Genomic DNA, 23,480 nt, shown 5'->3' on the forward strand with positions numbered 1-23,480 from the left:
CCCCCAACCGCCCCCCGCCCGCCCCCGTCAACCGCCCGTCCCAGCCCCCAACCGCCTCCCGCCCGCCCCCGTCAACCGCCCGTCCCAGCCCCCAACCGCCTCCCGCCCGCCCCCGTCAACCGCCCGTCCCAGCCCCCAACCGCCTCCCGCCCGCCCCCGTCAACCGCCCGTCCCAGCCCCCAACCGCCTCCCGCCCGCCCCCGTCAACCGCCCGTCCCAGCCGCCTCCCGCCCGCCCCCGTCAACCGCCCGTCCCAGCCCCCAACCGCCTTCCGCCCCCGTCAACCGCCCGTCCCAGCCCCCAACCGCCTCCCGCCCCCGTCAACCGCCCGTCCCAGCCCCCAACCGCCTCCCGCCCCCGTCAACCGCCCGTCCCAGCCCCCAACCGCCTCCCGCCCGCCCCCGTCAACCGCTCGTCCCAGCCCCCAACCGCCTCCCGCCCGCCCCCGTCAACCGCTCGTCCCAGCCCCCAACCGCCTCCCGCCCGCCCCCGTCAACCGCTCGTCCCAGCCCCCAACCGCCTCCCGCCCGCCCCCGTCAACCGCTCGTCCCAGCCCCCAACCGCCTCCCGCCCGCCCCCGTCAACCGCCCGTCCCAGCCCCCAACCGCCTCCCGCCCCCGTCAACCGCCCGTCCCAGCCCCCAACCCGCCCCCGTCAACCGCCCGTCCCAGCCCCCAACCGCTCCCCGCCCGTCCCTCAACCTCCCGTCCCATCCCCCAACTGCTCCGCGCCCGTCCCCTAAATGTCTGTCCCTCCAAGCCGCTCCACGCCCGTCCCCCAACCGTCCGTCCCTCCTAGCCGCTCCCCACCTGTCCCCCCCAACCTCCCAACTGCTCCGCCCGTCCCCTAAACGTCCGTCCCAGCCGCTCCGCGCCCGTTCCCTAAACGTCCGTCCATCCCTCCCATCCGCTCCACGCCCGTCCCCTAAACGGCCGTCCATCCCTCCCATCCGCTCCACGCCCGTCCCCTAAACGCCCGTCCATCCCTCCCATCCGCTCCACGCCCGTCCCCTAAACGCCCGTCCGTCCCTCCCAGCCGCTCCCCGCCCGACCCCCAACCGCCCGTCCCAGCCGCTCCCCGCCCGACCCAGCCACTCCCCGCCCGACCCCCAACCGTCCGTCCCAACCGCCCAACCGTCCCAAACAACCACTCCCCGCTCGACCCTCAACCGTCCATCCGTCCCAACCGCTCCCCGCCCAAACCATCCGTCCAGCCATCCTGTTCCCTGCCCGACTGTCCATCCCAATCGCTCCCCGCCGACCCTTTTATTAAACTACCCGCTAACTACTCACCTAAGCATACATCTATTACTTGGTAATACCCAGCCAATATCTAGCACCCCATCCATAAACTACCCACTAACCCACCCATCCTCTACCCACTAAACCACCCATCAACTACCTGCTAATCCCGCTACCCACTGACTTGAGCAGTGATTATACACGGCAGGGTCATTCCAGGAAAAAAAATATATTTATCATCCAAGGGGTAACACCCAACCATCTCCAATTTTTATCTTAACACAGCAATTCCAATACAAGTTAAAATAGAATTGGAGTTCGTAATATGTAGATTTACAACATTTTTCTTAAGGGAACGATACCGCGCACATCTTCCTACGCCCATTCGTTTTCAAGATATGAATAAAAAATTATGGTTCTTTGTGACCTTCGGATAGTTGACCTCCTGTATTTCTTGATGCCATAACCAGATGGGTCTGAAAATTGAGATATACACTCAAGTACAGCCGGCATGAGCAGACACAGCTGCAGTGTAAAGCATGGGGCAAGTACTGTGCCGCAGCCTGAAAGTGCATTCAAGACTACCTCAGATAATACATCTAAGGTGTAAACAATAACAGGTAGGTACTATCCCTGCATAATGACCACCTACAACAGTGGCAGGATCGGTGTTCATAGATCACTGGAGGAGCGCTGTGCATACAATTGGGGGAGTAGCGGCACATATTCTATTAATCCATCCAGTCATAGGTCTACCGGACTGTGCGAAGTAACAACTGTATATCCCCTTTACAAGGGTCTTTCTTGAGGACCCTTCACTTTAAGGTTTCCTTGGGGTTAACGACTTGCTATTTATATTTCCGTCCTACTGACTATGGAACGCGTTGCGGACGGAGGTGACCTTCCTTTAAATAGCTTTGTCAAACAGGTTCGACGGGCAAAGAAAGAAATGCCCACCTGCTGACCGTGCCTGTAGCGCTGGCACAGCGACACTCTCTGTACAATATCCATAGCGGTGCCTGGGCCTATGCACCCCAAAAATATTAAAGGGTTAAAACCATAGTTCAAGAGAGATTTGGTCACTGGTCCCACAAATTGTACGAAGCCTCATTTTCATGCCCAAGATGGCTGCCTCATGAGGACAACCTACAAGCTGCTACGGGATGAAGAAAACCATATTTTTTTAAAACGGGGTGCAACAAATAATTCAGAACCTAAAGGGCTTATTTTATCAACACTGAATTAAAGAAAAACACACTGTTGCTCATAGCAACCAGAGCTCAGTGGTAAACATGAACTGTGCTGTGAATGGTTGCTATTGGCAACAAATATTTTCTTTTACCCAATTTTGATAGATATGCCCCAAAATGTTACAGACAAAACCACAAAGAACATTGCCCGCACCGAGGGTTTCACGTAAACGGAGCCCAACAGATGTGGGGGTACAGCCTCATGGGTCAAGTGGGCTAAAAAACGAACCATAAATGCCCGATAGTTTACAGGTCTCCACCAAAGGCTATGGAGACAGACCGCCATGAAGCCATGAACACTCCATCACTGCAATGGGTGCTGAGTTGCATTAAAAATTGCTGAAACATTTAAATAGAGCAGACGGCTTTTGAAAATCGCAGCGTAAGAAACCCCGCGCTCAGTGCTGTAAAAGCGGTCTGTGTGAGAGCGGCCTTAAGGGGTTTACCCTGTAGTGACATCTATCCCCTTAATCCATAGGATAGGTCCGATCGTCAGGGGTCCAAGTACTGCGTAGGTTCGGACATCAGCACACCCTGAGTTCCCCGGCTTGCATGTGTGGCCAGCGCTCCATTCACTTCTGTGAGCGCGTTAAATTCCCTCCATCCAATAAAAGGGAAAGGATCACTGGTCATGCTTGTGCACAAAACCGCTGGAATGCCGGACACCCCGCCTGCTGGACCTCCAGCGATCAGACATTTATTGCCTATTCCGGGGATCGAACTAAACGTAATTAGTGGGAAAACCCCTTTAAGATGGGATTATTCCTTTAACCCTGTAAGGAGGCCCATTTCTTCTTTTTATTTTTGATTTCTCCTCCCAACTTTTATAACAACTCTTTTCCTTTTCCTGGAGAGGTCTGAGGTCTGATTGAAAAATACAACTCATCCTGCAAAAAACAATGTACTGGCAGAAGGGGGAGGGGGCGGGGGAAATCGCAATTTTGCCATTTTGGGGGTCTTGTTTTTACAGTGTATACGACAACGATACCAAATTTACTTGTTTTTTGTTGCACCATTTAAAATAATATATATACCATTCGAAAAAATATATACATTTTCTTTCATAATCTTCTGACCGCGGCGATAGTGCCATGTAAAGGCTCGTTATTTTTGTGGGACGACCTGTTGCTTCTGTTGTCACAATTTTGGAGTACATACGATTTTTTTGATCGCTTTATTGAATTTTTTCTTGAAGATGGGTGTCATGCATTTTTTTTTTCCTGACAACATTCACCGTTCGGGACAAAATTTTGAAAGAGCAGACTTTTATGGATGCGGCAATACAAATTATGTTTTTTGTTTTATTTTAAATGTGGGGAAAAGGGTTATTTTTGAGCTTTTAATATATCCCTTTTTTTAAATCCTTTTTTTCCCCTTTACACTTTTTTTTTTCTTTTGTCCCCCAAGGGGACTTAAACTGTATAAGCGATCAGATGATCACAAGTTCAATAAAATACCATAGTATTGCATTCTACCGCATTCTAACAGGCTGTCTATCAAGGAGTGCCTGCGGCACTTTAAAATAATTAGCAAAATCGCTTCACTGGACCAACCAAAGAGACATCTGCATAAGTCTACATAATAATATCTTTATTGATAACGGTTTGGTACCTCCGCTGAATCTCCAGCTCTTCCTGTGACGGACCATTCTGTACTTGCTGGGGTATGTGCGAATTCTGCCGGGACAACGTTGGACCTTAAGAGAGAGAAATACAGACAACGGGTAAGAGAAACATAGCAAAACTACAGGCCTGCTATCCAACCCGGGGGGGGGGGGGGACAAGAATGCCGGTAATTATACAGAAAGACTAGAACTACGGCTGAAGAACGACACAGCTGAAGCGCACATTTATATTCAGCCATGGACCTAGACATCTACAGAGAACCGACAGGACACGAGACGGGACACATGCCTCCGGGTAGCAACGAAGGGAAGCTAACAGAACAGGGAGGTCACTCACCTAAATACAAGACTGGGAAAAAAAAGAAAAAAAACATCAGAACAGAAGAAACATCCAAAAAGGAGTCAAAATATATATATAAAGCATACACAAGAGAACACATAACCAAAAGGACACCTCCGATAGACGTACAGCTGCAGCTAAAGGGGCAACACAACCACTGCCAGTAATCCTAATGAAGCCAAGACCACTGCTGTGGTAGGAGTCATACGGGATAGAGACCCTGCCGCTAAACCCAAAGACCACCACGTCTCATTCAATGCAGACGACTTAAAGGGGCTGTCCAGTTTAGAAAACCCATTTTCATGCATCCTATACGGTACTAATAGAGGGGTCTCCTCTTTTCAGGGTCCTCATCTCATAGAGTGCAGAAAAGCTACAAAGAGCATCTCTTCTCTGGAGGACTTATCCTGCATTAGACAACAAGGATGTGACTGGACACTAATACATGCGGAGGCGCTGCAGGAACACTGAATACTTACTACCAGATATACCCAAAGCTTACAGCTCATCACTGGGGGCTCAACAGGAAGATACTTTGTGTTCAGTTTATTGTTAACCGTTCTAACAAATGGGGATCGTCCAAAGCGGAGAACCACCAAAGTGCCAGATCCGTAATGCAGGATCTAATGCAGATGCAAACAGAGCTTTACACGCATGCAAGACTCAGAGGGCTCTGCTACATTGTAACAAGCTGCGCAACTGTAGGAGCCGGACCCCATCTGCTACAAAGAACCAAAGGAAGAGCAATTGGCAACATTTTACATTAAATGAAGCAAATATGAGAAAGCGGTTGTGGTCAAAAAGCCGGATCCAACATAACTTAATACTGGTGACAAATAACAGTAGCGCACTTAAATAGGAAGGCATGGACGTGCTACATGATGGTCTGAGCACGGGCTCCTGGGGGCCCAGAACATGGATTTCAATTTTGTCTTCTTGTAAGAGATAGAGGGTAAAACCTAAAATTGTAAAGTTGAAGAGTAGTTTGTGAGAAACAGAAATCTGCTGTCCGTTCCTTGTGGGCCCGACGCTATGACTGAAGTAAGGGAAGCGTCCTCGAAGTGGCATCCTGCTACGATACATGCATGGAGCCGTCCAACAGTGCAGTCCGGGGGCCGACGCCATCACTGCAGGGCCGTGTTCGTGGACAGTGCAGATACAATGCAGATTACTAGGAAGGCCACGACCCAATCAGAAGATAATGCAAGCTTCAGCGTGAACGTGTGTGTTGTAATTTGGCGCGATCGTCTCGTTGGACCTGTGTTCATTCCAGGGACTCTCAACATGGATCGGTACCTGAATCTCCTGCAGACGGCGGAGACTTCCTGGACGATCGGCCCCTATCGGAGCAGAAGGAGACCACTTCCAGTACACTGTCCTTACTTCAGTCATAGCAGCGGTCCCACAGGATTGGGGTGCTTTTACATGAAATGACCTGTCGGGCGCAGATGCCAGATTGTCCCACCGATGATCGTTCTCGTGCTTTTACACAGGAACGATCATCGCTAGTAAATGGAGGTGGAGCGGCCGGGGAGTGTTCTGGTTCGCCCGCCTCCCTTCATAGTAATCAGGCAGTTGTTCCTAGATGAGCGACTGCCTGTTTACACGCGCCGATCTGTCGTTCAGTTTTTATGCCTGCAGAAGCCGGATGAATTTATCCATCAGTCAGGCATACATTTAGACTGAATGATAATCGGTGATCATGGGAATCTGAACGATTTTTCGGCCCGTGTAAAAGGGCACTTGGAGACACGGAAAGTGGATTTCTGCTTCTCACAGGCTACTCTTCAACCTTGCAATTGGGTTTTACGCTCTCCCTCATAAGGGCCACAGCACTAAATTGAAATACATATTCCGGGGCCCCCGGAGGCCCATGTGCCATACGATCGAGTAGCTCATCCATGCCATCCTACTCTTATTTCAACAAAGCCCCCCCCCCCCCCTTCCCCCCGCTGGGTTCGGCTTTTTCACTACACCATGTATTTTATAGAAGGCTATATAATACAGCTTTCCATGCAGAGAGCTAGATATGAACCCATGTAGTCACACCGCGACAGCTCGCACACCCTGTGTGTAACCCTAATACGACACGGCTGCACCCTATTCAATTAGTGATGGCAGGGAGCTGCGGAAATACCTGTTTTGAGGAGGTTCCCCCAACTACTATAACAACGCGTTCACATGTCACAGATTTTGATGTGGATCTGCAGCAGATTTCACCCTTTGATCGAATTCAAATTAAAAGGCTGCAATCTGCTGCAGATCTGCACCAAAAGCTGCAGCAAATCAGCTGCCTGTGCACGAACCCCAATAGTAAAGGATATGCCCCCAGGGGCTGGCAGACCTGGTACCACCATGAAGAAGGTACACAGTATTACAATACATCATTACACCGTTCCTCAGTACTAAAGGGGGTGGATTATGTCTTTCATATCCATTGGGGCGTAATACAGATAGACCAGAGCAGGTAAAGAGTCGGTCTCTGCTCACACCGGCCCATCGCGATGTACAGTTATCCGGCACCAGCTCATACTTACAGGCGAATATATGAGCGGTATCGCGTTTGTGACAGCACAAGTACTTCCACATCCCATCGTTGCCGGTGTCCGAAGCCACCTCATGGCGGCCATCAGAGTGCAGATACAGGACCATTGTAGAGAACCTCAGCAGGTCACAGTCCAGGTGGTACAGGGCATCCGTCTCCAGAGGCTCAAGCAAGTTATGGTGCAAGTAGTACAGGCGAACAGCCTTTGGGAACTCAGCCTTAACATAACATCACAATGCTCAGGTTACGGTCCATTGGTAAAGGGTATAATTTCTTCAGAGGTTCAGACTTGCACCCACCCTCATAAGCTCAGTAGGTCATAACCTAAGTGGCACGGTGCATTCGTATTCAGAAGCTCAGTGGGTCATGGTCCAAGTAGCAGAGGGTATAATATTTTCAGAGGTTCAGACTTGGTCACTCATAAGTTCAATGGGTCATAACCCCAAGTGGCACAGGGCATTAGCATCCAGAAGCTCAGCGGGACATGGACCCAAGTGGCAGAGGGCATTAATCTTCAGAAGTTCGGACAGGCAGCTGCACTCCTAAGCTCAGCAGGTCATGGGGCAAGAATTACAGGACATTGGTCTTCAGTAGCTCAGCCCTAAACCCACCTAGTTACGCTCAGTAGGTCATAGTCCAAGTGACACACGGCATTCGTCTTCAGAGGCTCACCATGCACCCTTCTCCCAAAGCTCAGTAGATCATGGTCCAAGTAGCACAAGTCATCAGTCTTCGTCTCATCAGGTCCCAGTCTGGCAGCACAGGGTATGGGTCCTCGGAGCCTCGCCTGACACTCACCGCTTGTTGTTTACACCGTGTTGAGACTGCCTGAAGTCAAATTGCAGTTTGCATTTCCCTGAACCTCCTGAATAATTGATGCTCCTTCATCCACAATCCTAATAGAGCTCCCCCCCCCCCCCCCCCCGAAAAGGATAATGTAAGCATGGAGCTCTCAAAGAAGGAGGAAGAGTTCAGCACATTACCAAGCATTACTGCAAGTTGGCCATTATCGATTCATTAACCTCCAGCTAGAAGCACTCGTGTCCTTCAGACAGAGCCATTATTATTAGAGATACACCGAGAAGCTTACCAAGAACCTGGACAGCAAGCGGAAAGACGGGTCAGAAGAAAGTGACTTGGCTAAATGGACGCAGGCGATCGATACAGTAATTCTTAAAATCTAAGAAAATGCATTTATGGATTGGGCATAAAATATTACACACATTAAAACAAGTCACCATCTGATGGTCTGATACAGAACCGCCTGATGATCCGGAAACCGGAGCCAAATCTATAGAAGCATTTCATCTGTCTGCTTGTACTGCTGCATGATTGCTACCCTTAAAGGGGCCCTGCAGTCCCAGGGTGCGTTGGCTCCTGGGGCCTCTTTTTGGTCTTCCAATATGGCCAAACCACTCTGGCCACCAGCCAATGCGCACTGTGCATCCCTGCTTCATGCTGCTCCAATTTGCCAGCGAGGATCACATGAGTGGTGTGGACCAATCAGGGTAGCATGAAGTGTTTTAAAGGGATATTCTCATCACATCAAGTTATTACCCATCCCATGGATGCTGATCTGTAGGAGTCCAACTGCTGGGACCCCCACAGATCCCAAATTCGAGGCTCCAGAATATCCTTAAGTGAGGGCAGCAGAGGGCGCACTTGTGAGCCTCTGCTCCACTCGCTTCAGTGGGATCACTGGAGACAGACTATTGCCTGAACTCAGCCATTCACAGCGGTCCCAATAAAGTGAATGGAGCAGAGATAAGCAGGTACCACACTTCACAACATGCCACTGCTGCAAACGTGGCACAGTCTCAGTAGTTGGACCCTGATCTGCAGGTTATTCCCTATCCAGTGGATTGGAAAACCCCTTTAAACTATTGAAGCACTAGCAATTTACATCGGGTAATGAGAAAGCGATGCGGCCATCTGGGACGACCTAAGAAGGGCCGCAGGAACTGATGGATACGGGAGGAAAAAAAACAAAAAAAAACAAAAGGTCTTTCAGCAGCAGGTATTACTCCACAACCCACAAAGATCAGAATGTCACTTTAACACGGTTGTACAAGTTTAAAAAGTTGTGGCGACTTTCTTTCAAAAACAGCGCCTCACCCATCCAATACCAGGCATAACCTTTGCAGTTCAAACCTATTACTTCAATACAGCTGAGATGCAATACCAGACACAACCAGTGCACAGGTGTGGCACTGTTTTTAAAAGTAGCCAAATTTCTCAACTTGTTTAACGAGCACAGACCTTATGAGCGGAGCTGAGCTCATGTTAGGATGTGATATACTACTAACGCGATGACCATGAACGGCAGAATATTAGAGCAACTCGGAGACAGTTGGCTGAAGATCCAGAAAATGTGCTAATCTAACACTCATTTAATCACAATTGAGTTCAAGCAAACCCTCTGGCCCAACAACAAAATACTTCCTGGGGGGGGGGGTTGGTATTGGCATTACCTGCTGCATTCCCTTGGATCCACCAGTTTTAAGGCCCTTTTTTCGGTCTTTTAAGATGGCCACGGCAATCTTCTAACGACCTAATGCACGCTGCATCTATAGTCCGAGGAACTTCATGCTGCTCTCTGACTGGCCAGCGCTGATCACATGAGCAGCGCTGGCCAGACAGCAGGTGTAGCGCATCGGTAGTCTAACACACTATCAATGCAAAGTTAGAATCAGGTAGTCAGAAGAATTCTATCTTGTAAAGACCAAAAACAGGGCCCATCGGCACAGCGGATGGGTAAGAGGTAACAACTTTGCCCTCTGGTCCCAAGACAGAATTTTGTGCTCGAACAGAAGGGTCCCTTTAAAGGGGTTAATCTCTAAGACGACTTGCATAATACTTCCACTATGGAGATAACCTAATTGTTGTGGGTCTAGCTCCCATCAACACCGAACAGTGTGCGTCTTACTAAGACAAACCTTGCCTCCCCCTTTGGTACCCTCCATCTATCAAAAGTCCACTGTTCAACTAAAAGGTGAGGTTCTCAGACGGGGTTTTGTCACATTCAGTGACCATGCCATAGAAGCTAACGATGGGAATACTCCTTTAACCCCTTCCCAATCGCATAATGTAAATATACGTCTTGCGGTTGTGAAGGGGATATGGAGCGGCTTCGGGAACAGAGTCAGTTCCATACCCGGCGGCTATCAGCTGCCTCTGACAGCTGCTGGTAACTGCCACCAAAGTCAGCTTTAATCACAGCACTTAACTTTTTAGATGCCGTGGTCAAAGCTGACCAATCATCTAAAACAGCAGGAAAAGAGGGGAAGCCCAATTGTCACTCCTCCCTCCCCATGATGCGATCTGGGAATGCCAAAGGACTGGCATTGCAGCCTGAAACCTACTGAAGGCTCCTAGGGATGCCAGTGCCCGAGGCAGGGCTTCATAGGCAACATTTAAAATAAACTACATACTTATCCTGCAAACGAGCATCACGTGGCGGTCAATAGAAAAAAAAATTAAAAAGTACAGCTTTTGGAAGACCGGGACAAAAAAAGGGGAAAAAAGGGAAAAAAAATCTCTGGTCCTGAAGTGGTTAAGAAGGTTTTGCTTCTGGGTACTAATAATCTGCATGTGCCTTAGGGGAGCGTATAACTGGGAGCCTTACCATTACAGAAGGATTTGTATGTGCCTCACAATGCCAATCAGCTGTTTGTAAAGCCAGCAGGATATTGTTGTGCTTGGGATCAGAGGCATAATCTACACATTAATTCGGCCTGATCTGCATTAAGTGGCTTCTTTCTGGGCACGCATTCGTTTCAAAGATTCCTCAGAATTGGAAAAAGAACAAAGGAGGGGACAAAATGGCCAAGGGCCCCAGAGAACCTTCGTTAGGAGGAGGAGAAAATGTGTTTAAGGTGAGGACATGAGTAATCTGTAATAGTATAATTAGCTTTTGTTAAGGAGTAGGAAAAGATCATAAAAACACGAAGTAGACTTCAACCAGTTCCATAAAAGGCCACAGGAGGGCAGTAGAGGGATGGAATAGAAACGCTTTACTGCTCAATGCCGAAAACACCGCGAGCAATTATGAAAATAAATAAATAAAACATTTTGCTTGTTAACATTTCCTTCTTTCATCTTATCCTTAAATCCCCCTCGCTGCATAATCTGGGGAGAACCGGCGTCCGCCACCGCACTAGTATTTCACTGGTTTGAGCCTTGGGCCAAACAGCATTTGGAGAAGGTCTCCTTTCCATCTTCGTGGTGGGATTACATCAGCGTGGCTTGGGGAAAGATTAGGCTACAAGACGTACAGGAATTAAGATTCTTCCTGACTCTCAGAACAGAGGACGGGCCCGGTCAGGCATTACCAGACGACGTGCGCAAAATTCTTACAAGCTGGGAATGGAAATGAAGTGCGTTCGGCGGGGTCTGATGGACGCAGACGGACACAAAGTTTGTTCTCTGGTGTTTATTCCTGCGGGATGTTAAAGAGATGCACAATATCACCCAGAGGTGAAGCTGGAAACTCCTGGACCCTCACCCAAAATACATTATGTTGACTAAAGTATTGGCCCCCCACAATCCTGTGCGGGCCGGTGATGTGTGAGCATTGGGTATAAAGGAGAGGATCAAACATCTCCTAGTACAGAAACCATTAGATGCCCCTAGGTGTAAACGGCGTCTGGTGTGTGTGGGGGGGGGGTGATGCCCCTAGATGTAGAGCCAACAATGGGGTCTGGTGTGGGGGGATGCCCCTAGATGTAGAGCCGACAACGGTGTCTGGTGTGGGGGGATGCCCCTAGGTGTAGAGCCGACAACGGTGTCTGGTGTGGGGGGATGCCCCTAGATGTAGAGCCGACAACGGTGTCTGGTGTGGGGGGATGCCCCTAGATGTAGAGCCGACAACGGTGTCTGGTGTGGGGGGATGCCCCTAGATGTAGAGCCGACAACGGTGTCTGGTGTGGGGGGATGCCCCTAGATGTAGAGCCGACAACGGTGTCTGGTGTGGGGGGATGCCCCTAGATGTAGAGCCGACAACGGTGTCTGGTGTGGGGGGATGCCCCTAGATGTAGAGCCGACAACGGTGTCTGGTGTGGGGGGATGCCCCTAGGTGTAGAGCCGACAACGGTGTCTGGTGTGGGGGGATGCCCCTAGGTGTAGAGCCGACAACGGTGTCTGGTGTGGGGGGATGCCCCTAGGTGTAGAGCCGACAACGGTGTCTGGTGTGGGGGAATGCCCCTAGGTGTAGAGCCGACAACGGGGTCTGGTGTGGGGAGTTGTCACTAGGTGTAGAGTCAACAACGGGGTCTGTTGGGGGGGGGGATGCCCCTAGGTGTAGCGCCAACAACGGGGCCTGGTGGAGGGATGTCACCAACCAGTCAGTACGGACATCGCAGCTTCTGTACCTTCCAGAGGCCGCTGTTGACCAAGTTATTGGGAGATGGAAGCCATCCGGTGTGCGCGGTGCCGCCACGTACAGGGGGACCTCGGAAACTGATAGAATGAGAGCTGTGAAGACATCACACAGTCTACCGTCGCTCAGGGTGTCTCACAGGACATCTGTTAGCACCAGAACCATCCATAAAGGAACAGCATGTGAAGGGTTACCATGGACAAGCGGCTGCACACAACATCCCAGCGGCGCCTGCAATGGGGCTCTAAGCGTTGGACTGTAAGTGACTGGAGGCAAGCGTTGTGGACAGCTCTATCCAGGCAGATGGTGGCACTTGCGTGTGGCAGTTGCCTGGAGAATGGTTTCCATGTGACTGCATCATCCCAACAGTGAGGTTTGGAGGAGGTTCTGTTATGGTGTGGGGGATGTTAGGACCATTGGTTATAGTGAAGTCCACCCTCAATGCCAACGGCTATAGAGACATCCTGGACAATGTGGCATCACCTATCCCGCGGCAGTACTTCGGGTACAGCGCCATGTCTTCACCAACATGATCGAGCGCCATGGCATACGGCACGCAGTATTGAGGCTTGGTTTGAGGAGAACGTCTGCAACCTTCATTGGCCGCCCAAAGTCCGGATCTCATTCCCATCAAGCTTCTTTGGGACGATATAGAACGCCATACCCGTGCGCCCTTAACACACCCATTATCCCCCCCCTCCCATCACTACCTGAAGCTCCTCAAGGAATGGAGGCAAATCCCTCCACACATCTATAGGACCTTGGTGGAAAGCAGCTTATGAGGGTTACTGCAGTCATGGAGGCCAAAGGTCATTTAACACCGGACTGAAAAATGAGAATAAGAATCAAATTTCATCACCTTCTGCGTGTCCAATACTTGTGTCAACGTAATGTATAGCATGCATGTAGCGCCAACAGCCTCCTATATGCTGGAGGGGCTTCAGGGCTCCGGACTGACTGCATCCCTGTGGAGTTTCCCATGAAACTTGCCGCAGTGCGTATCAGATAGAGAAATGCAACTGTGTGCGCCATTGTGGGCAGAGGCCGAAGGGATGGCAACCCCTGTACTGCGCTGTGGAATATGTTGGCGCGATACAATAATGCCGCGTCACCTCTACTGCCATTGAAGTAGGATATCTGATTCTGCCGACTGCTCCGCAGACACCGTTGGATTGCAAGGCACTACTTTGGGCAAGAAAACCAGCGCTCCATTCCATCATTATGCGTTTCAGGGTTAACAATGCATCGCTGTACAAGCAATTTTTGTGTGAATGAGCTTTTAATAGTTAAATTGGAAATAACTCATCGCACTCAAATCGCTAAGAATGCAATTTTTGTATGCCAGCCCAGGAAATGGGCGATTCTTAAAGAATCACCTTAAAAAGAACCAGGATAGTGAGAACCAAAAAATTGCAGCATATCGATGTAAGCGAAGAACCGCTCCTGTAAATGAACTTAAATGCAAAATAATTGGTTATTTCAACGTGCGTGTTCTTTGCTTCTCGCAGTCACGCGTTATTACCGCCCATGTAAATACAGTGTTTACGGCAAGCTGTCGGGTCCTGTGGCTTTATTAGGACAGCTCTGGGCCAGTGTCAGGCCTCCCTCACACGGGGCGTTTTATACAGCGTTTAGCGCTCCCTTTTCAGCCCAGCGCTAAACGCTGTACAACACTCCCATTCATTTCAATGGGGCTGCTCACACAGGGCTGAAAACGCAGCGCCTTGCAACGCTGCAAGTTCTATTTTGGGGTGTTTTCAGCCCTGCGTCGCCCATTAAAATGAATGGGCAGCGTTAACTGCTCGCCGATTTTCGGGGTGAGGGCTTGCAATAGAAGCCCTACCCCGAAAATCTGCCCCAGCTAGGTAGAGAGAAAAAAAGCAAGCAATACTCACCTAGCCCCTGCAGTCCGAGTCGCTGCCGCTGATCCGGGCTTACCCTGCATTCACAAGTCTATTGCCGTAGGCCAGGTTTGAGAACCCCGGCTCCGGCAATAGAGTGCTGTGATTGGGCATCGAGCGTGCCGATAACCAATCACAGCCCTTCATTGACTGTCTCAGCCAATCAGCGCCGGCAAGCTCTGATTGGGCATCGAGCAAGCACAGACAACCAATCACAGCACTCTATTGCCGGAGGCCGGGTTCTCAAACCTGGCCTCTGGCAATAGACTTGGGAGTGCCGAGGAAGCCCGGATCAGCTGCAGAGATCAGCAGCCGCGACCCGGACTGCAGCGGCTAGGTGAGTATTGCTTTTTTTTTTTTTTCTTCTCAGCATTCTTGGCTGCGTTTTCAGCCAAGCTGAAAACGCAGCCAAAACGCTGGCATAAAGTATGCCAGCGCTGCTGAAACGGGGCAGAATCTGCAGGAACGCAGCGTTGAAAAACGCTGCGTTTCTGCAAACGCCCAGTGTGAGGGAGGCCTTATATTCACCGGCTCCTCGTCGATTGTCGTAAGGCGCACACTGCCGGCACATTATTATACGATGAGAGGACCACGTGCGCCGACGGCGTCTGTTCCATACAAAGGGGGAGGAGTTTGCAGGCTGACTGACGGAATGGAGTGAAAAATGCTACAGTTCTATATGAATCCAGCTGAAGGCTACATTTAAACGTAGCACATTTTCTGTGGATCCACACTAAGACACGCAGATTTTGGCGCAGGTTTTAGCCACTCATTTGAAGTGGTAAAATCCATGGCGAATTCCCACCACTAGTGGCATATCTGCAGCATATCAGCCACATATCAGCACAACCTAATAATATAGAGCTGGAGATCCAGTGTATAGACCAAGGAAATGTACCACCAAGCCAAGTGAGCAATAAAATAGTCTGCCTGTCACCACTAGGGGGAGCTTAGTGTACACTTCTGCATACAGCCTGTTTAAACTACCTTGTGCACCATATTATACACACTATGTCTGATCCAAGGACCTTCAGGCCTCATTCACACGGGTGTATTCAGTGCCGGTTTGTGAAATATGCAGCACTTTTACAGACTGTTCATTACCTGCTTATTGCTTTACTTGCCAGCATATTCATTGTGTTTTTCACACGCGCCAAAAACACAAGACGACCCCATTGATTTTATGCGTTAATACTCATTTATCATGCGTATTCACTGTGTATTTTTACACAATCCCATTGACGTTAACGGGCTATTCTGGTCCATAATACACCCAAGTGAATGAGGCCTTAGCTCTAACCCAGTAATCCCAGATTCTTGTAACATCCTCTGTGTTATATCACAGCGGGCGGATCACCATTTGTATCAGACGCGATCTGTTTATCACAACCGGATTACGTGCAGCCCAAGGAATGAAGACACTAAAGCAGTCTCATAATTCATCTCAGTAACCTTGCAACGCCAGATCTTGAGCTGTAGGACATTTCCTTCTCCATTCACACCCAAACAGTAGAAAGTCTGTTGGTTCACTCTTGTAAATCGCTATACCGTTTATCAAGTGACCCGATAGCCGAGCGCTGGCCGTGTACGCGTGACGCAACGTCCCACAATGCAAGCAGAATCATGACTATAGCCTTCTGTCTGAACAGAGAAAAAAATCAGGATGCAACCAGAAAGGGGCATCAGAGAGCAGCTTTAGCTGTGACTGGAGTGAAGGCATGATGTCACCCCAGGGTCAGTACTAGAGAACAAGGAGTAACATTACTGTGTAACCCCTCATGGACCCAAATATAGACAAAATCCTTTAGAGGGGATACATGAAGGACTTCGCGTGTGGCTATATACAATGCTCACCAGCTTCCTGCGAGTTCAGCACTTCGAGGGCATGCATCATGGCACTTGCAAACACATTGGCATCTTCTTTGCTCCCAAAATTGAGCCCGTAAACTTGTCTTGCATCCCGCCATTGGTGGAAGGTCTGGGTCGCCTGGTTGTATTTTAGCCCCTTGGGAATGGCACAGTTGATGACCACCTGAAAGGCACAAAATAGCAGACGTAAGTAGCTTACTGACACTGAATGACTGAGGCTCAGGGGCCACCGCCGAGGGTTAATGCATATGGACCCAGCAGAGTACATTGGCAGAAGCAGCATTACCATCTTAAAGCAGGGTTATTACTGGGTAAAGAGCCAAATAAAGGGAGGTGCAGCATACTGTGTGCATACTGCCTGCTGGCCTCGGACTACTTCCATGCGGTTCAGCATGCACCAGCTAACCATGTGACCACTGAGGCCAATCACTGGGCTCCCTGCTAAATCCAGTGATTGGGTGCAGGATTACACCGGTGAGACTCTGGAGCATTCCTGGCCTTCTGAAAAATAATTTTATGCACTGGACAAACCTGCTTTTACTACATTAACCACAAAACCAAAGAAAAAAAAATACATACAAAAAAAAAAAAAGTTGTTTTTTTTGGGGTAGACTCTTGTATTCTTACACAATCTGGGTTATACTGTAGGTGTAAATTACTGATCCCGAGTTAAATCTTGTATTATACTCCAGAGCTGCACTCTATTCTGCTGTGTAAGACCCACCAGAAGCGGTTTTCGGGTTCTGAGCCTTAAAGAGGTTTTGTCATTAGAACGAATTACCTATTCCTCCCCGGAAGTCTTCTCTTGGCTCCTCCTCCAATCCCCCAGATCCTCCTCTTCCTGTTATGTAGCATCCATTCACAGGCAGTCTCCTTCCTGCAGGGCAGTGTTACCCGGTCAGTATTGACATAGCGTTCGCTGCCTAGCAGGGAATGCCGAATCCTATACCGGGCTATTGCCAAGACTACGCATGCACGCTGTCTCGCTGCAATAGTATACGAACACTCGCGGCAAGACAGCGTGCATGCGCAGTCTTGGCAATAGCCCAACATAGGATTCGGCATTCCCTGCTAGGCAGTGAACGCTATGTCACTAGTGTCCGGGTAACACTGCCCTGCAGAAAGGAGAATGCCTGCGAATGGACGCTACATAACAGGAAGCAGAGGATCCGGACGGCTGGAGGCGGCGTGACCCGGGGGACTGGAGGAGGAGCCAGGAGAAGGTGAAGATCCCGTAAGAAGACTGCCGGGGAGGAATAAGTATAGGATTATTTGTAATTTTTTTTTAAATGACAAAACCCCTTTAACCCCTTCCCGCTCCATGACGTACCGGTACGTCATGGAAGCCTGGTACTTCACGCAAAATGACGTACCGGTACGTCATCGGGATAGCGCGAGATCATGACTGACCTCGCGCTATCCGGCAGCGGGAGCCGGCTGTCAGTCACAGCCAGCGTCCCGCTGCAACAGCGGGGGGGCATCGGAGATGCGCCCCCCGCTATTAACCCCTTCCCTGCCGCGATCTAAGTAGATCGCTGCAGGAAAAGAGTTCACAGAGGGGGCGCGCGCTCCCTCTGTCTCTCCGGCCGGCTCTCGCGATTTCATCGCGAGAGCCCGGCCTGTCACCATGGCAACAGGACGCCAGACACTGGCGTCCTGTATTGCCTATGCCTATGATCGCTGTATAAGCAATAAGGCATGGCAGAGCAGTAGCTCTGCCATGCCTTCTGACAGCGATCATCGGTACAGTGCTGCAAGTCCCTCAGAGGGACTCAAATACTGTAAAAAAAAGGAAAATAAAAATGTAAAAAAAAGAAAAATGTAAAAAAAAAAAATGTAAAAAAAAACCCCTTTTTTATGCTTTTTCTAATATTAGCATTAAAAAAATTAAAACCCCACATATTGGGTATTGACGCGTCCGTAACGACGTGTACAAAAAGGTGAACTTGCTTTTTATTTTGTACAACAAAAAGCGTAAAAAAAACCCGCTAAAAAACAGATGCAAAATGTTAATTTTTAGCATTTTGCATTACAAAAAATGCAATAAAAGTGATCCAAAAAGCCGTACATTCCCCAAAATGGTACCAATAAAAACTACAGCTCGTCTCGCAAAAAATAAGCCCTCACAGAGCTCTGTATATAGAAAAATGAAAAAGTTACAGGACTTTGAATGCAGCTATAGAGAAAAAAAAAAGATTTCCAAAAAAAAGGCTTTTTATTGCAAAAAAGTGTAAAAACCTAAAAAAAAAATATAAGAATTTTGGTATCGTTGTAACCGTACCGACCCGCAGAAAAAATGTAGCGTGTCATTTATGCTGCATGATTAACGCTGTAAAAAAAAAAAAAAATCTATGTCAGAATTGATGCGTTTTCTCTCCCGGTTATCATTAAAAAAAAATTATAAACGTTTTACGATGTAGTCTATGTACCCAAAAGTGGCACCGATAAAAACTACAGCTCGCCACGCAAAAAACAAGCCCTTATACGGCCGCGTCCACGGAAAAATAAAAAAGTTATGGCTTTTGAAAAATGGAGATGGAAAAATACCAAAAATCGCTTGGTCCTCAACGCCAAAATACGCCATGTCATTAAGGGGTTAATGTATTGAAACATTTTGCAATTCACGAATACATGTTCTGTCCAACTGCTCCCCATGTCTGCTTGCTGTTCGTGAATAAAACTTCTTTAGGGCTAATGCCCACGGCCAGATTTCTGCAGCATTTTACGTGGCAGATCTCCGCAACGTGCCCCGAAGCCATTAGGTTCCATTGAACCCAATAGCTCAATGTTCACGCTGCGGAATTCTGCGGCATGAAAGAAAACGCAGCATGTTCTAAATGCTGCGGGAATACGCGTGGACGACTCCAATGTGGTCAATGGAAGCCGGCCATCACGCTATACTTCCGCTGTAGCACAGCGGAAGTATCCCGTGAATACGTGCCACGCCCACCGCGTCATCTGACACTGCCGGTGAGTCATGCGCTGTACTACGCATGCGTGCCGGCGTCCATGCGGGACACATATGGTGGATCCGGCGTGGTGAGTATGGGGGTTTTGGGGGCGCCGTGGCAGACTCCGCTGCGATATTCTGCTGGGGGAGTCCGTCATGGCTGTGTGGGCATGAGGCCTTACATTCAGTAACCCCATCTGGTAAATCTAGTCCTGCTCTCAGCTGAGAAGTGGATACAAGAGTATCAGACTAGACAATGCTCTGACATAAACCAGCAGAGGCTTTTGATACAATGTGTCAGATTTTTTTTTTTTTTTTACTAGTGACTGGGTTTGAAAACCCCACCTCCAGCAAGAGATTGCTCTGATTGGCTGAGCGCGCTGAGTGTCAATGGGCTCAACCAATCACAGCCGGCGCTGGATGTGATTGGCAGAGCTGGTGCTCCTGAACAAATCAGAGCAATCTCTCACCGAGGCAGGGATTTCAATCCCCGTCACTAGCAAGAGATGCTTTGTTAGCTTGCCAAGTGCCGAGCAGCCTGCCCAGAGCTACGAAGAGCAGTGGCAGGGACCAGGATGCCGCCAGCTAGGCTTTTTTTTTTTTTTTTTTTTTTTTTAGGTAGTGCTAAAAACGGTCAAAGACATAGCATGCATCGATGTTGAAGACGCTGCGTTTTGACGCTTCTGTGAACAGCCCCACTGAAATGAATGGGAGCGTTGTACAGTGTTTAGCGCAGCGCTGAAAGAGCAGCGCTAAATGCTGTACAAAAACGTCTGTGAGGGAGGCCTTATGGTGGTGGCTTGGCTAACTACTGACAGCCCAACTCCTGCTCCAACTACTAGGAACAGAGAAACCTCAGATCCTTTCTGTTTAACCCCTTACATGCCACAATCAATAGCAAACTGTAGCTTGTAAGCAGATAACCCTGCAATTTGATCGCAAGGTACCAATGGGGTCCCATGGCAGCTGGAGGCCTAACAAAGGTCTCCATGTCTGCCATGTAACTCAGCCTACTAGACCCCGCCACCAGCAGAGTTTAATAGGCTTCTACCATGTAGTGCATTGTACAATGCCTGTAAGTAATGCAGTGTAAGTATCCTAGTGATCGAACAATCGCATTGTCAAGCCCTCCTAAGGGACTAAAAAAAGTGTGAAAAAAGTTAAATAAATGAAGGAAAGAAAAAACTATGCATTTTTCTCACAACCACCATTTAAAAAAAAGGGATATAACATCCACTTTTTTTTTACAGCAACACATAATGGGTATTACCGTGGGAATAACGACCCAAAACGATGAAAATATTTTATTTTGTTATTTATGAGCGACATAAAAATAGTTTTAAAAAGTAACACCAGAGTTACAACTTTTCTTTTGTTTGCCTCCCAAAACAGCACAAAAAGCAATCCAAGAGTCACATGTAGCTCAAACCGGTGCCAATAAAAAACAACTCTTCCCACAAACAAGTCCTCACAGAGCGCCGCTCCTGGGGAATACAAAGGTTATGGGCCCAAGAAGGCGATGATGCAGAATCTATTGTTCTTTACAAACAGGTTTCTTTTGTTGCTCAAGTAGTAAAAAATAAACTCTGTATTAACTCGGCATCGCAGTAATCGTGCCGATCCAGAAAAGAAAACTAGCTTATTTTTTACCAAACTGAACGCTGTGAGAACAAACCCAAAAAACAATGCTGGAATTTCTCCCCACTCCAAAAAAATGTTATAAAAGTTCAATAACAGATTACATGGACCGCAGAGTGGGGTCATTAGAAAAATAACTTGTCCACAACAAACCCTCATATGGCTATGTCAATAAGTGTTTGCTCTAACTTCGCAGCTAGTCCTTAAGGCACAAAATAGGGCGGTCACCAAGGGGTTAAATGCATGCTGTATGTCAGTGAGCGCACATGGAGCGCTGTGTGGTATGCAGGAAGAGCCTGGTAGTACTGGTAAGGCCCCCCCAGAACCGCCACCCTAATACAGCATGTAAACAGGCAACTACAATACATCCCAGATCACAAAGACACAAGAGGGGGCTCCAAAATACACGGACCCCCCCCCCCCCCATCCCCAGGATAAAGCTGCTCGTTATAACTGCAAGAGGACTTTCCCTAATAGCTTTCTAATGCTGTGAATAACATCCGTGTATTAGTAGAGGATGTGAGGATCAAACTCAATATTCTGGTTATTCAAGTTTCTAGGAAACCACATTCAGAAGGGTGTTGTCTCACCAAGACAGCCGTTGGTGATATGGCCCACAGTCAGACGGCAACCCCCACATGCCTCCTACGTGGTGACCCCTATCAATCCACTTCACACTTCAATGAGCATTTACCAAACTGACCTTACACAGCTGTTCTAGGAATGACCACATTCTCACCATTCAACAGTCTGTACAGCGTTACATTACTTATCCTGTACTGATCCTGTATTATATTATACTCCAGAGCTGCATTCACTATTCTGCTGGTGGAGTCACTGTGTACATACATTACTTATCCTGTACTGATCCTGAGTTACATCCTGTATTACATTCCAGAGCTGCACTCACTATTCTGCTGCTGGTGGAGTCACTGTGTACATACATTACTTATCCTGATCTACATCCTGTATTATACTCCAGAGTTGCACTCATGATTCTGCTGGTGGAGCCATGGTATATACATTACTTATCCTGCAATGATTCTCAGTTACATCCTGCATTATACTGCAGAGCTGCACTCACTATTCTGCTGATGGAGTCACTGTGTACATACATTACTTATACTATACTGCTCCTGAGTTACATCCTGTATTATACTCCAGAGCTGCACTCACTATTCTGCTGGTGGAGTCACTGTGTACATACATTACTTATCCTGTACTGATCCTGAGTTACATCCTGTATTATACCCCAGAGCTGCACTCACTATTCTGCTGGTGGAGTCACTGTGTACATACATTACTTATCCTGTACTGACCCCGAGTTACATCCTGTATTATACTCCAGAGCTGCACTCACTATTCTGCTGGTGGAGTCACTGTGTACATACATTACTTATCCTGTACTGATCCTGAGTTACATCCTGTATTATACCCCAGAGCTGCACTCACTATTCTGCTGGTGGAGTCACTGTGTACATACATTACTTATCCTGTACTGACCCCGAGTTACATCCTGTATTATACTCCAGAGCTGTACTCACTATTCTGCTGGTGGAGCCATTGTATATACATTACTTCTCCTGTACTGATCCTGAGTTACATCCTGTATTATACCCCAGAGCTGCACTCACTATTCTGCTGGTGGAGTCACTGTGTACATACATTACTTATCCTGTACTGACCCCGAGTTACATCCTGTATTATACTCCAGAGCTGCACTCATGATTCTGCTGGTGGAGCCATTGTATATACATTACTTCTCCTGTACTGATCCTGAGTTACATCCTGTATTACATTCCAGAGCTGCACTCACTATTCTGCTGCTGGTGGAGTCACTGTGTGCATACATTACTTATCCTGATATACATCCTGTATTATACCCCAGAGCTGCACTCACTATTCTGCTGGTGGAGTCACTGTGTACATACATTACTTATCCTTTACTGCTACTGAGTTCCATCTGTACTATACCCCAGAGCTGCACTCACTATTCTGCTAGTGGAGTCACTGTGTACATACATTACTTATCCTGTACTGCTCCTGAGTTCCATCTGTATTATACCCCAGAGCTGCACTCACTATTCTGCTGGTGGAGTCACTGTGTACATACATTACTTATCCTGTACTGATCCTGAGTTACATCCTGTATTATACTGCAGAGCTGCACTCACTATTCTGCTGCTGGTGGAGTCACTGTGTGCATACATTACTTATCCTGATATACATCCTGTATTATACCCCAGAGCTGCACTCACTATTCTGCTGGTGGAGTCACTGTGTACATACATTACTTATCCTGTACTGATCCTGAGTTACATCCTGTATTATACTCCAGAGCTGCACTCACTATTCTGCTGGTGGAGTCACTGTGTACATACATTACGTATCCTGTACTGATCCCCAGTTACATCCAGTATTATACTCCAGAGCTGCACTCACTATTCTGCTGGTGGAGTCACTGTGTACATACATTACTTATCCTGTACTGACCCAGAGTTACATGTTTTATAGTTCAGTGACTCCACCAGCAAAACTGAGTGCACCTCACTATTAGAAGGGGATGTCCAAGTTGAGACAACCTCTAAGTATCGGAATGATAGAATACAAATTGGGGTTAATAACCTGAATTGCCCTTTTACGGGTGTCCCTCTAAGACCAGTGATACAACAATGCAGCTCCTGTCTCTCCCGCAGTATCACATTGTTGCGGTGTAGGCTCCTCTGCGCTGTACAACCTTGAACT

The 23,480-nt window shown here is 48.4% G+C and overlaps 1 protein-coding gene across 6 annotated transcripts in view; it reads right to left on the minus strand.

Moving 5' to 3' along the window:
• ENAH (ENAH actin regulator) overlaps positions 1-23,480 on the minus strand; it is an 80,254-nt gene that overhangs the window by 21,072 nt on the left and 35,702 nt on the right. For all 6 annotated transcript variants that reach the window (XM_066595162.1, XM_066595163.1, XM_066595164.1 and 3 more), the window contains exons 3-4: positions 16,133-16,310; positions 4,103-4,187 (exon numbers count right to left, since the gene is read on the minus strand). In XM_066595162.1, coding sequence (XP_066451259.1) covers positions 4,103-4,187; positions 16,133-16,310 — 263 coding nt within the window. The remainder of the gene's footprint in view (positions 1-4,102; positions 4,188-16,132; positions 16,311-23,480) is intronic.

This window comes from Eleutherodactylus coqui, chromosome 3 (assembly GCF_035609145.1).
Source record: "Eleutherodactylus coqui strain aEleCoq1 chromosome 3, aEleCoq1.hap1, whole genome shotgun sequence".
Classification (NCBI taxonomy): Eukaryota; Metazoa; Chordata; class Amphibia; order Anura; family Eleutherodactylidae; genus Eleutherodactylus; species Eleutherodactylus coqui.